Here is a 12084-nt window from a genome sequence, read left to right on the forward strand (position 1 = left end):
GAGAGAAACTACAAGAGGAGATAATGTGATCTTAAAGTTTAATGACGTCTGTCGAGAACAAATAGCCTTGACTTCACCTGTTGAGGAAGCTGTGCCCTCTTCCATACGCATGTATGGTGGAAAGTCCCTGCAGACTGCTGGTTATATGAGAGGTGAACGGTGACTGGCTGATGTTCTCCAGGCGCTTCAGCTCGCGAATGAAAACTCTGAGAACAGACAAGGATGCGGTTTTTAATTTAAACTTGAAACAAACTAATCATTTTTGGTAAAGCACGTAGCTGAAATCATGCTGATTAAAACTCCAGAGGAGCATGAAATCGTTATTCCGCTTGGATTTGTTTCCCTGAATTCCCATGAAAATTCACTTCAATCATCATCAGGTCCGAAAACACGCCAGAACCGCTGGTATCGTTTGGAGGGAAAATATCTGATTAATGTGTAAATAATTAGATTAAAGCTTTAAACTTTCCCAAACTTGAATGTAATTTATCATTTTAAGTGATAAACTAACACAAAGAACGCAAACAGATAAAAGAAAATAGAGCGTTATTATAGAGTTTTGAGAGGATTTTTTTGCCAGGAAATAATCTGTTAGATGAAACTGTTCGCCATACTTCTTTGCCTCCGATACTTTTGTTGGCGTGTTTATAAGAATTGATATCCAGGTTTTAGTGTAGATTCTCTCTGGACTTGGACTAGGCCACTTTAAAACACGAATATGCTCTGATCTAAACCATTCCACTGTTGCTCTGGCTGGATATTTAAGGTTTATTGTCCAGCTGTAAGGTGAACCTCTGATCCAGAAAAAATTTTTTTGTAGCATGTAGCATGTTTCCTTCTTCCAGGATGTCCCCAATATTTACTTCCACTCCAAGTGAATACTGAAGAAAGAATAGCAAGAGGGATTGCTCCAACTCATACAATTTAAAAGACAATTATCCCTGACACAGACCAACTCTGTGTAAACTTCTGAATTTAAATACAGTTACAAAAAAATCTACAAAACATACAGGTTTTCTTGCATTTAGCAAATAGAAATAATTTTGATAATTCTAACTCATCTTAAACAAGAGAAGTTTGGTTTGGTTTAAATTCAGACAGTGAGAAAAAAAAAAGTCATTTTGTAAATATGTGTATGTAAATATTTACTTCTTTGTGTGGTTCTATACTGTGGTTTTAGTGTAGGACAAAGAAGGTCCTACACTAAAACACAATAAAATTTGTAGTGAAAAGGGTTAAAAATACCCTAAATAATATGAAGGGTGAATCATGGAAACCAAAGCGCAGAGGGAAGCTTGAAACCTGAATGAAACATGAAGCTTTGCGACGGTGAGTCAAACCACTTTAAAAACTAATGGATGATTCATTTCCATTGAACTGGTTTGGGAAGTTTTCTAAAATCTCAAAAGGCGCGTTGTGATATTTACACAGAAATACAGCTGAGGAGGAAGGCGAAGGAAAATTGGTGATAAAGGAGAGGAAAATGCTTAAGCTCTAATGATGCTGCAGTAGACAGGTTATGATGAGACGCGATGCGCCCCACAACACAGCATTTGTTTTCCTGATTGGTTCTTTCTCACCACGCAACGCTGAGGCACACTCTTTGTAGACGAGAGAGTTTTTGACGCAGAAGTGCGAGGAGAAGGGGTTTGCTGAAAGAGATAGAGTTCTACCTCTGTCTGCCAAGACAGAAAAGGAGAGTTTGGGAACTGCAAGTCTCGCATGATTCATTTGGCTTCCTCATAAAAGTTTGTGAGGAGACGAGGAAAGAACATGACACTTGCTCCCTTCCAGGCAGCCACACACACAAACTTGTTTATGCCCTGGGCAGTTTAACTTCAGAAATCCCAGAAATAAAGCATTTTTAAAAGTGGGTAATTTCAATGGGAGATCCACTTTTATGTAACAGCCCTCTATATCCTGCCTGGGATGTGGCGACTTTGTAAGATGGTCCAGCGATGCTGAGGGTTATCGCTACTTTCTATTAACCACTGGGAATCAGCTTAAGTCTGCTGTTTATTACAGCTTATATTTAATTCCTCTTGCATTTTACATCAATTAGATGTTTTTAATTAAAGTGATTTCTGAAGAGGCCAGCTGGAGTCAGACCTGATTAAAGAAATACTGAAATTCAGGTATTAAATGAGACCTATGAAAAGAAGAGAAAATGCAGTGCCTTATAGTTGTTTTCAGTTTGCCAGCTGAAGCCAGAAGTTTACATACACAGAATAAAAAGACACACAGACATTTTCTCTCACCATTTGAAGTTAAATCTGACCAAACTTCATTTCTTTTAAGACATTTAGAAGGAACAAAAGTATTTGCTAAATTTTTCAACAATGAAAGAGCTTTATTTATTAGTTACACATAAAATCGCAATAAAGTAACTTATAATAGTGAAGTGGAAGGAAAATTATTGTATTTGAACTGTGTTGTACACGTGTATTTCCATAATAAAATAAAATCAACAGACTGCCTTCAAAAGTTATTAAAAAAGTCAAGTGTAATTTAGTCTCACTAAATAAAGCTGCTGAAACTGAACACATCTCACAATATGCTGTGAAAATGCTTTTCAGCATTAAGAAGAGGAAAGCTGCCTCAGGTTTTAAGCTTTATTTTGTAAAAATAAAATAAAATAAACACTCCACAATTCTGCACTACTTTTATGTGGTCCACCACATTAAATTCTAATAAAATAAACTGTTTGTGGTTGATGGAATGTAAAAGATAAAACATTTATCTTTCAGTTACGGCAAAATGTTTGAGTTTTAAATGTTTTTCTGTCCCTCACAGTGTAATCACTGCCATGAGATTCATGTGGAATAAAAAAACGCTTAGCTGTCAGTGAGAAAAATTCCCAGACAACCTTTCCAAGAACCGGAGAGATGAGAGTCTGACCTGGAGATACGATTGATGACACAGAGGAAGGCACCCAGGGGTAAGATGGAGATCAAGAACCAGGGGAAGACCATGCCCACCATCCCCAGGCAAAACAGCACCAGAGTCAGGTTCTGCAGCAGCATTTCAGCTTGCATGGTCAGACGCACATCCACTGTGAAGATGAGAAGAGAAAGAATCCACATCAGAGGTGGTGCCAGATGTTTAGAGGCATTCTGTACAACTGAAGACCAGTTTGGCTCTTAGTCATAAACATATTTTGATGCACTTTGACTAAATATAGTAGGATTAACAAAGTTAAGTCATGGGAAAAGGAAAGCTCCTCTGTTAAATAATGTATGATTTGTGTTTATATGAGCTATTTATAACTTTATGCGTTCTTACGTGGCATTTAGTCTAAATACATTAATTTAATTTGACTGAAAAGCATTTAGAATCAATTAAAGCAGCAGCAGAAGCTGCTTCAGTAAAGTTATTGTTTTCTTCATGGCAGTAGTCATCGGATTGTTGTAGATTAATTTTGCTGCCATTTCTTCTTTTTACCATTGCTTCAGTTGATTAAATTATGTGGACATTATTGATGCAGTTTTCTCTTAAATGGCCACCACATTATTTGTTTGTGCTGAGAAGTGAACTTTAATTCTACCATTATAATCGTCCCTCCACCACCGTGCTTGACTGATGACATGAGGAGTTTGTCCTAAACTGTTGGGTTCTATAATGGCCAAACATGGCATTTTACAGTCTTTTTGGAGAATGAACTTCAATATTTAACATGTCAGCTGAGGGTTACAGAGTCTGAGACGAACACTTTGGAGTTTTCTTCTAGTTTTCCCACTTCATTTTGCTCAGAAATGACCAAATGTTCATCTCAGCCTTTGAAGGCCTCAGTTCATTATCTAAATAAAATGCCATATTTGTCCCAGGTTGATGGGTAGCAACAGATTGCTGATGTCTTCGCTCCTTTGGCATTCGGTCAAATACAAATATCAATCAATCTAGACTTGCACGCTGACAAAAGTCCTGCTTATTCCAGTAGTCGACAGACTGATGTTGACCATTTAATCAAATGCATTTGCTCTGCAGTGCCTTAATCTGGACATTTAAGTCTACTGATGTTTAAATATGAGTGAAAAAGTTGTTGGCGACGATCAACAACCTGACTAAGACTAAAAAAGTTAGAATTTCCAAATATTTTTTACTAAAAGATGCCCTTGGAGTTCCTGTGTTAAAAAGTTTGCCTTTGCATTTTTACTGAATTTTACATGAAGCTCAAATGCTCTTACATATAAAAATTTTCAATAAAAAAGTGAAAGAATGACATGGGTTTTGAACAAAAGCCAAAAATGCAGCAAAAAAACTTGATGCACGAAGAAAAGACAAGTGGAGTGGATAACGGAGAGCAACTCGCAAGGGAAACACTCTGCCAAATCACACTGTGTCTCTGCACTACACCTTGTCAACCACGGTGACTTCACTGACTGAGATCCCTCCTGGGGGAGAGGTTCTCAGTCAAGGCAAATCAAGCCTCACCCTCGTCCATGTCCCTGGAGAAGCGGGTCAGGATGCGACCCAAAGGCGTTGTGTCAAAGAACCGCATTGGGCTGAGAAGGAGCCTGTGGAACAGCTTGTCATGGAGAGCAGAGGCGGCCTTCATGGTGCACTGTCAACGCAGATGAGAAGTCATGTTTGAACATGAGACCTGACGTGTAAACAAACAACTTGAACAAGCAGACGGCAGCAGTCATAGGTTGGGGGGTAAATCACTCAGCGATCGAGTCGCTCAATCCAGCGGCAGCCACATGTTACCAACACCAGCACTCCATATGCTGTGCATGTGTGAGGAGCTGGTTGGCTGTTTTCCTTCAGCTGTCAAATCCCAATTTATAATGAGTTTCTGGGAGGCCTACATAAAGGTTGCGACCCAATTCGCAAAAGACATTTCACCGATTGGACAAAAATTACATGTGGCAGCAAAGAACAAATTAATTCTATTAATGGAATATTTAACACTCACAAAGATCTCATCGCAGCTAGAGGTAAAAAAAGATCATCCATCTTTGAAAAATTAGCAATTTCAAGTGGCACGCATTAACGTGGGGGGGAATAACCTCCACGATGTTGTGTCAGAATGGGTTAGCGTGAAAAAGCGGACATGAACCCGAGGGGGGCGCTGACATAAGCACAAACTCTTTTGTTGATTTCTGTTTTTTAATTCAATCCCAGACAGACACGCACTGCCTTCGCAAAGCTGTGAAAAGCCGCAGTGGACAAATGCTAAATGGATTTGGCCTGCAGCTACTTTCCATTATGACGCTGCACCCATGAGAGCATGAAAAGTCACAATTATAGAGGAGCATGAAACCGTAAAACACTAATAACGTGAAGATTTTCAACTAAAGTTCATCTTCAGTGTTTAAAAAGAAAGAGAATGATTTAAAGATGCTTACCTTGACAAACACCAACCCCCTCACAGTCTTCAGAAATAATGCTGCTCCCATGGAGACAACATAAACAGTGGAGTAATACTGAATATGGGGGTTGAGCCTCATGCTGTTGCTCTCCGTCGTTTCATTTGCAGAGATTAATGATGTGTTCTGAGGGCAGATGGAGCAACAAATTACAAACAGAAAGAAAAAAGAAAAATTCCCCATTTTGCTCCCTAATGAAATTGAGAAAAGCACAGTTTGGCTTTCAAAAAAGTACATCAAATCCAGCCGGCCTGGTGACGTTTACTATTCAGAGCACATGCCTTCCGCGTCGACTCCTTGCTTTGCTGCACATCTGTTTCTCAACTGCTCGTGCTTGTTTTTAATTAAGTTTACCGAGGTGCCGTTACTTTTTTTAATCGCGCGCATTCAGATTAATTCTCAGCCTGTTGCCACAACTCACTGAAGCAGAGTAGTTAGTTTTCCTCTGGGAGTCAAACGCAAGCTAAAGAGAGGTGTCTGCAATCCCTGTGCAAAAGTATTCCCACCCTTTAAACCAACAGAGGCCAACTCCAGTCCTACAGAGCAACTAAACTGCAATTTTTAGATGCTTCCCTTCTCAAACACACCTGTGTGTGTGATTGGTTTGTCAAAGAAAGTTACAGGTTAATATCTCTGGTTAAACATTTTTTATGATACAAACGCAAACTTCAATGTATTTTAATGTGATTTTTTGTGACATAGCAATGCAAAGCTGAGAGAAATCTAAAATGTGTGGGCTACATTTTTATTCATCTCCTTCTACTGCAATACCCCTGGATAAATGCAGTGAAATCAATTAACCAATTAATTTATCATTTACTATGAAAATGTGTTATTATGACAAGAATTGTGATTTATTGTTGTCTTGAAAAATTTTAATTAATGCTGTTAAAAATCAAAACAAAACTGACATTATTGGGAGCTTCCCTGGGGACTAAATCGATGTTGCTTAGTATGAGCATTAAGGTGTCCCAAAATTCAAGGATTATTCAAACATGCATGAATGAGCCAAAACACTCCAGGAATGTTTTTGATGAGGAAATAAATTATAACATATATAGGATATTAAACAAAATTTTTGTTTTATGAAAAATTGCCTCCTAACTTACCCCGCTGCCCTGCCTGATCCAGTGGCTCAGCCACCAGTTGCTAAAGGCTATGCTGCCGGTTGTTGAAAGGAAGAAGACGATGTTGATGATAAAGACCAGTGGCCCTCCTGCAGCTTTAATGTATGCTCCATAAACCGACCAGGCGACTGCGCCAGAGCCTTTTTCTTCAGCCTTCATCAGATGCTCTGAAACACAAGACCAAACATAAAAGAATTATTTAATACATATCAACATTCAGCTTTAACCTCACATGTAACAGGAATAGACGGCGTCTTTCACCTCTGCGCTTGCTTTCCACCTTTGGCTCAACCTTGGCAACTTCAGCAGAGCTGTCAACTGTTTTCACAGCTTCCTTCCTCAGTTTATTCTTTAAATTCTCTTTCACAATATTCTGGAAGACAAATATGAAATAACAGCTCAGATTTGGAAAAAAAACAACAATCAACTTAGCGCCATAATATCACCCTGGTTTTAAACAGAGATATAAGTGGCAGTCTTTTTGCAGTTCACCAGTGAAACGATTCAACATAAATAATGAAAGACCTTGTATACATTAACATTTCTCTGCTATTGGGCCCGACTATCTGTACTCATGCATTATTCAGCTTGTAATGTTCTGTATTGATATGCATCGAGGGGCAAAGATCCTTTATTCAAAGGGGCAGGCTTTGTCGCGCGTGTGGCCCTGGCCTTACCTCCTGTTGCATGCTGTTGAATAAGGTAGCGTAGTCACGCTCTTTACTCATTAGCTGTGCATGGTGGCCATGCTCAACAATTTGCCCGTCCTTCATCAGGATGACATCATCACACTCGGGTAGATACTGAGAAAGAAACAAATAAAAAGGGTTGCAGCTGTTGTTTATAGACATGTAAAACAGACATAAAAACAGGAAGACCTAAATTCAAATGGTTCATGGTTGTTTTAGTATGATTGGAAAAACGGGTCATAAAAGAACATTTCAAAGGCCAGACTTTTCTGTAAAATCAATGGCACTGACTTTAGATGCCATTCATCTTAAAAAGAACGACATGTCATGGTAAGTTTTTTCTATTTCTCTTGCTGTTTTGTTACAAGTCGATATTTAATCAAGACAAAATCTGCCCATCAAAAAACAAACTTTCCCACACACATACGACTGATGATATCACATAAGGCCAAAACTGATCAGAGTTATTTTGACACTAATTGTTTTTGCTTCCTGCATGTGTTTAATTAAATTCCTCCATCAAAAGATGCTGCTTAGTTTTATTCTGCAGGATTGCTGCAAAATGTATGAGAGGACATTTGGAGAATTTGGCAGCAATGATAAATAAATAAATGCTGTAAAATAAAAGAAATACATTAATTGCATTAGTAAAATAATCAAATATAAGTCAATCTAAAGTAAAATCTAAAGTTATTTAAAATGTGTATATGCACATAAATACAAAGTTAATAAAATGCTAAAATAATTAATTAAAATTTGATTCATTTGGGCTAAATTTAATATTTTCTGAACAACAATCCATTCAGATTTTATTTAAACTGTCATTAAGTCTTTTGAAACAGATAAATGGTTCCTTAACCTGCATAGCAACACAACTTTAGACTGTAGCAGGCTTAGCTCCGCCCACTGACTTTGAAAGGTGAGGCTAAAAGTTAAAATAATTTATGATGTGATGCAACACAGAAATATGGAACAGTTAAACATAAGATAGTTGAATAATTTTATACACATTTAACTTATGATAAAAGCTAATTTTAATATGTAATTTTCTTTGTTTTATTCATTGTATAATGCAATTCTTAATCATTTTATTTACCTATATTATCAATTAATTAATTAACAGATTTTAAATTGTATTTAAATGACCACATCTATAAATATTTACTTTACTTCTTAATGCATTGAATCATGGCACTTTTTACCTTGAATACAATAAAAACATATGGAAGTGGACTGTGAAGAGGATTAGCATAGAGTGAGATGGCAAAATTTCATCATCGAAGATCAATAGAGACAATTTTGAGTCATGCTCCAATAATTTACTTGTATTCTGATAAGATGCATTCAATGATTTTCAAGTCCCAGTCAACCATCAACTGCTATGCCTGCTGAAAATGATCCCCAGGTAGACTAAAAATGAGCCAAATCCTATCAGACTCCAGTCATGCACCTGGAGTCCAGCCTTTGCCTTCACCATCATTTAGGTAAATGCCAGAGGAAGGAGAAGGAGGAGAAAAAAAAACATCGCTTGGCAGCCAGAAAGAGAGACTTCTGGCAAAAGCTAAGGTAATAAAGGTTCAGACTGCCACTGTTCTGGCAAATCACATAACTAAAAATGGAGAATTGGATATCAGTTGTGTAGCAGATATGGACATAGATCTCAGACTTTTCTCTAAGTGTAATGAAAGTCTGTACTATATCACAAATATGCACTGAAGTTGACAGATGGTTCTGACCTGCAGCTGGTGTGTTACAAACAGAACCGTTTTCCCTTTGGCCGCCCCACAAATGGCCCTGCTGAAGATGTGTGACCCCACGCAGGCATCGACTGCACTGAGTGGGTCATCCAGGAGGAGTACGGGTCTCTCACTGTAGAGAGCACGAGCCAGGCTCAACCTCTGACGCTGCCCGCCACTCAGGTTAGCGCCTTGTTCTCCAATCTGCATGAGAAATATCAAACTAAGCACCCTGTGATATTTAGTGAATAAAATACGAGGCGTCCTGTAAGTGAGAAAATACACAAACCTCAGTCATATCTCCATATGGAAGCTCAGCAAGATCTGGGAGTAGACAGCATGCTTCCAGCACGGCATTGTATCTGAAGTGGAAACAAATGCAAAAATCCCTCAGATGCTACAAATTTAATCTTAAGATTTGTTTTACTGTAACTCAGAATGAGATTTTTACTTGTCTGAGTCAAACTCATTTCCAAACAAGATGTTCTCCTTTAGAGATTCGTTGAGGATCCAGGCATGCTGGGAAACGTAAGCGAAGCCACCGCTTGTGGCAACTCTACCTTCTACCAGAGTCATCTGTTGCCCAAAAATAGAAGCAAAGAAAACACTAAATGATACATTTTCTGCTTTTTCTGGGATTATCGTGCTTATTAAACAAAGCCACTGAATCAAACCTGTCCAAGTAAAGCTGAGAGAAGTGAGCTCTTCCCACTTCCGACACTTCCACAGATTCCAACCAGGGATCCCTTCAATTAGAAAACTTAAGATTAGGGTTTGCTGAACTGCTGAAAAACTCTAGAAATACCCTGGGTTTATTTGTAGAGTTACCGTTTTGACTCGCAGATTAATGCGGTGCAGGGTCTTGTGCAGCGGCGGACGTATGCTCTGGGTGGAGGAGATGGTGCTTTGCGGGCTCTCCTGCTCCATGTTTGTGAGGAGACTTTGCCCATTGGGAGCATCTTGACTTGCCTTGTTGTTGTCTGTGGAAATGTAGAGGCTGAGCTTCTCCCTGCGCAACACTCGCTGTATCCCACTGCGCTTCTTGGGAGGCGGATTTGACTTTCTAACAGGGGGCCGCGCCTTCTCCCAGGCCAGAGTGGCGTCCACAAACTCTACTGCGTTGTTTGGATCCTCTGTTTTGGCTAAAATCATCTCTCTGTCCTCCATCATGAAGAGCCTCTGTGAGGTTAAACAAAACTAGAATTTATCACAGTTTCACTTTTATGATTGCCTTAAATTTTTTTTTTCACATGAGATTTATCATTATTTCTGTTACATAATGATTGACTTGCACCGCACTGATGACTGCATTACAGAGCCTAATGCTTTTAAGTACAGTCTGGCCTGTCATTAAGCTCTTCAGCACGTTATAATTCATGCTTTGGAGAGAATTTAGAAAGGAGCTTGGATCCTCTGATGCATCTTTGGCAGAAATGTCTGCTTACTTAACCCCAGCTGGCACTAGGAAACCTCTCTCACCAACATGTGACTCTCACCGTGTGTTGGGAAACATGATATCAAAGCATCAGTATGCGGGTCAGGTGGAAAGGTCTGTAGCAACAGGATCACCTTTTCATTTGTTCTAGGTAGAGGCCACTTGCCGATTCTCACACAATATCAACATTCTAAGTTTATTTTAGATTTTCAGCCCCAAAAAAGGCTTTTACAACTTTCCTCATTTTTATATGTACCACGACATTTTAAAATGCTTTGCAAAATTAGTCACATTGTTTGAACATTTTCTCATTTCACCAACTTTGGTGTGTTTTATAGGGCTTCAATGTGACAGATTAACAAAATAGTGGATATTTGTAATGCAAATCAAAGGTTATACATTCTTTTTTTTAAATAAAAATCTGTCAAGAAAAAACAGTGGCATGTTTCAGTGTTTCACCATGGGAATGTTTGTGGTAAACTGGAAATATGACTCCTTATGGGTTTCTTTTAACAATGCCGCTCTCATATAAAGACCTGATTTGTAGGGTTTGTAGTTAGTAATCCATGTGTTCTCTATCTCTGACATCAACTGTAAGGTCCAGACAGAGAATCGGAAATTAGTCATCCTACCAATACTGAATCCCTGATCCACCTGCGGAGCTGAATGACAATGTGACACAGAGATATAATACAAAATGAAGACATCGGCAAAAACCACAGGCTTCTGTGGTTAGCGTAGCAAGAGCAGACACACCGCTCCAGTTTCTAGAGTCCATGTGATTAGAAAAAGTTTGCTCAGTAGAATAGGATGCAGATAAAAACATGTTGAAGATGGCACAAGACTGTGCTTGCATTAAAAGCATTACATAGATTTGAAAAGGTTAGAGACCCCTTCAAAGGTCCCCCACACTTCTTACACAATTCTTAAGTGAATATTTTATTTCTGGAATTAAATAAAATGCTGTGTAAGCATTCTGTTGGAGGATCGAATCCTGTCCTGTCAACGGATTCTCCTACCCGAGCTGTGTCTGTAACTTAACTCTGATTTAAACTTCTCCATCACGTTATCTCTGATCTGTCTGGTGTGCTCCATTAGTTGTGCTTGATTTTATTTAGATTAAAGGTTAGTCTACCACAAAAATCCCCACGTACAGGCATCGTATATTTTCTGTAGACGTTTCTATCTTTCTCACCTGAAATCTACTGACTGCGACAGCCCCCTCTGACAGGGATCTCACAGCCAGAGGTGTGACTTTCAGGGCAAAGGTCATGGAGTTGAAAACAGCAACTACAGTGAAAGCCTTATGAATAATAGAAAAAAAAGTTACTTGCAGCATGTTTTTCTCAGTTATGAAGCCAACACAACAAAGCAATTTGTATGGATTCATTAGGCAGTGACAGAGATGTTGTTTGAAAACAGTTAAAAAACAAAACACGTGCAAAGCTGACAATGTACAGTTATGGTATGAATACCTCAGCTGCAGTGAGGTCATAGCCCAAGGCCATATGCAGGGTGAAAGTGCACACACTGGCTATCACGACGACTATAGGAGCCACTCCCACTGTGAGACTCTGGACGACCCCGGCTCTCTCCAGTATACTCCTCTCTTCTGATCGCACCTCTGTGGAACAGTCATGAAAAAGAGAGATGACTAAGAGGACAGGAAAAAAACTAAGTAAAGTAAGGGCTCCCAAAGGGTCCGCCAATGAACATTTAATCAACAGC

At 38.9% G+C, this 12084-nt stretch overlaps 1 protein-coding gene across 1 annotated transcript in view; it reads right to left on the reverse strand.

Annotated features, from left to right (window-relative positions):
* LOC114138820 (multidrug resistance-associated protein 5) overlaps window positions 1-12084 on the reverse strand; it is a 34362-nt gene that overhangs the window by 7683 nt on the left and 14595 nt on the right. Inside the window, exons 8-21 of the mRNA XM_028008246.1 lie at window positions 11832-11980; window positions 11552-11659; window positions 9750-10100; window positions 9596-9667; window positions 9373-9497; window positions 9211-9283; window positions 8922-9125; window positions 7174-7299; window positions 6758-6869; window positions 6479-6663; window positions 5349-5495; window positions 4432-4561; window positions 2899-3052; window positions 78-206 (exon numbers count right to left, since the gene is read on the reverse strand). Of these exons, the coding sequence (XP_027864047.1) occupies window positions 78-206; window positions 2899-3052; window positions 4432-4561; window positions 5349-5495; window positions 6479-6663; window positions 6758-6869; window positions 7174-7299; window positions 8922-9125; window positions 9211-9283; window positions 9373-9497; window positions 9596-9667; window positions 9750-10100; window positions 11552-11659; window positions 11832-11980 (2065 nt within the window). The remainder of the gene's footprint in view (window positions 1-77; window positions 207-2898; window positions 3053-4431; window positions 4562-5348; window positions 5496-6478; window positions 6664-6757; window positions 6870-7173; window positions 7300-8921; window positions 9126-9210; window positions 9284-9372; window positions 9498-9595; window positions 9668-9749; window positions 10101-11551; window positions 11660-11831; window positions 11981-12084) is intronic.

Source organism: Xiphophorus couchianus, chromosome 23 (genome assembly GCF_001444195.1).
Source record: "Xiphophorus couchianus chromosome 23, X_couchianus-1.0, whole genome shotgun sequence".
NCBI lineage: Eukaryota > Metazoa > Chordata > Actinopteri > Cyprinodontiformes > Poeciliidae > Xiphophorus > Xiphophorus couchianus.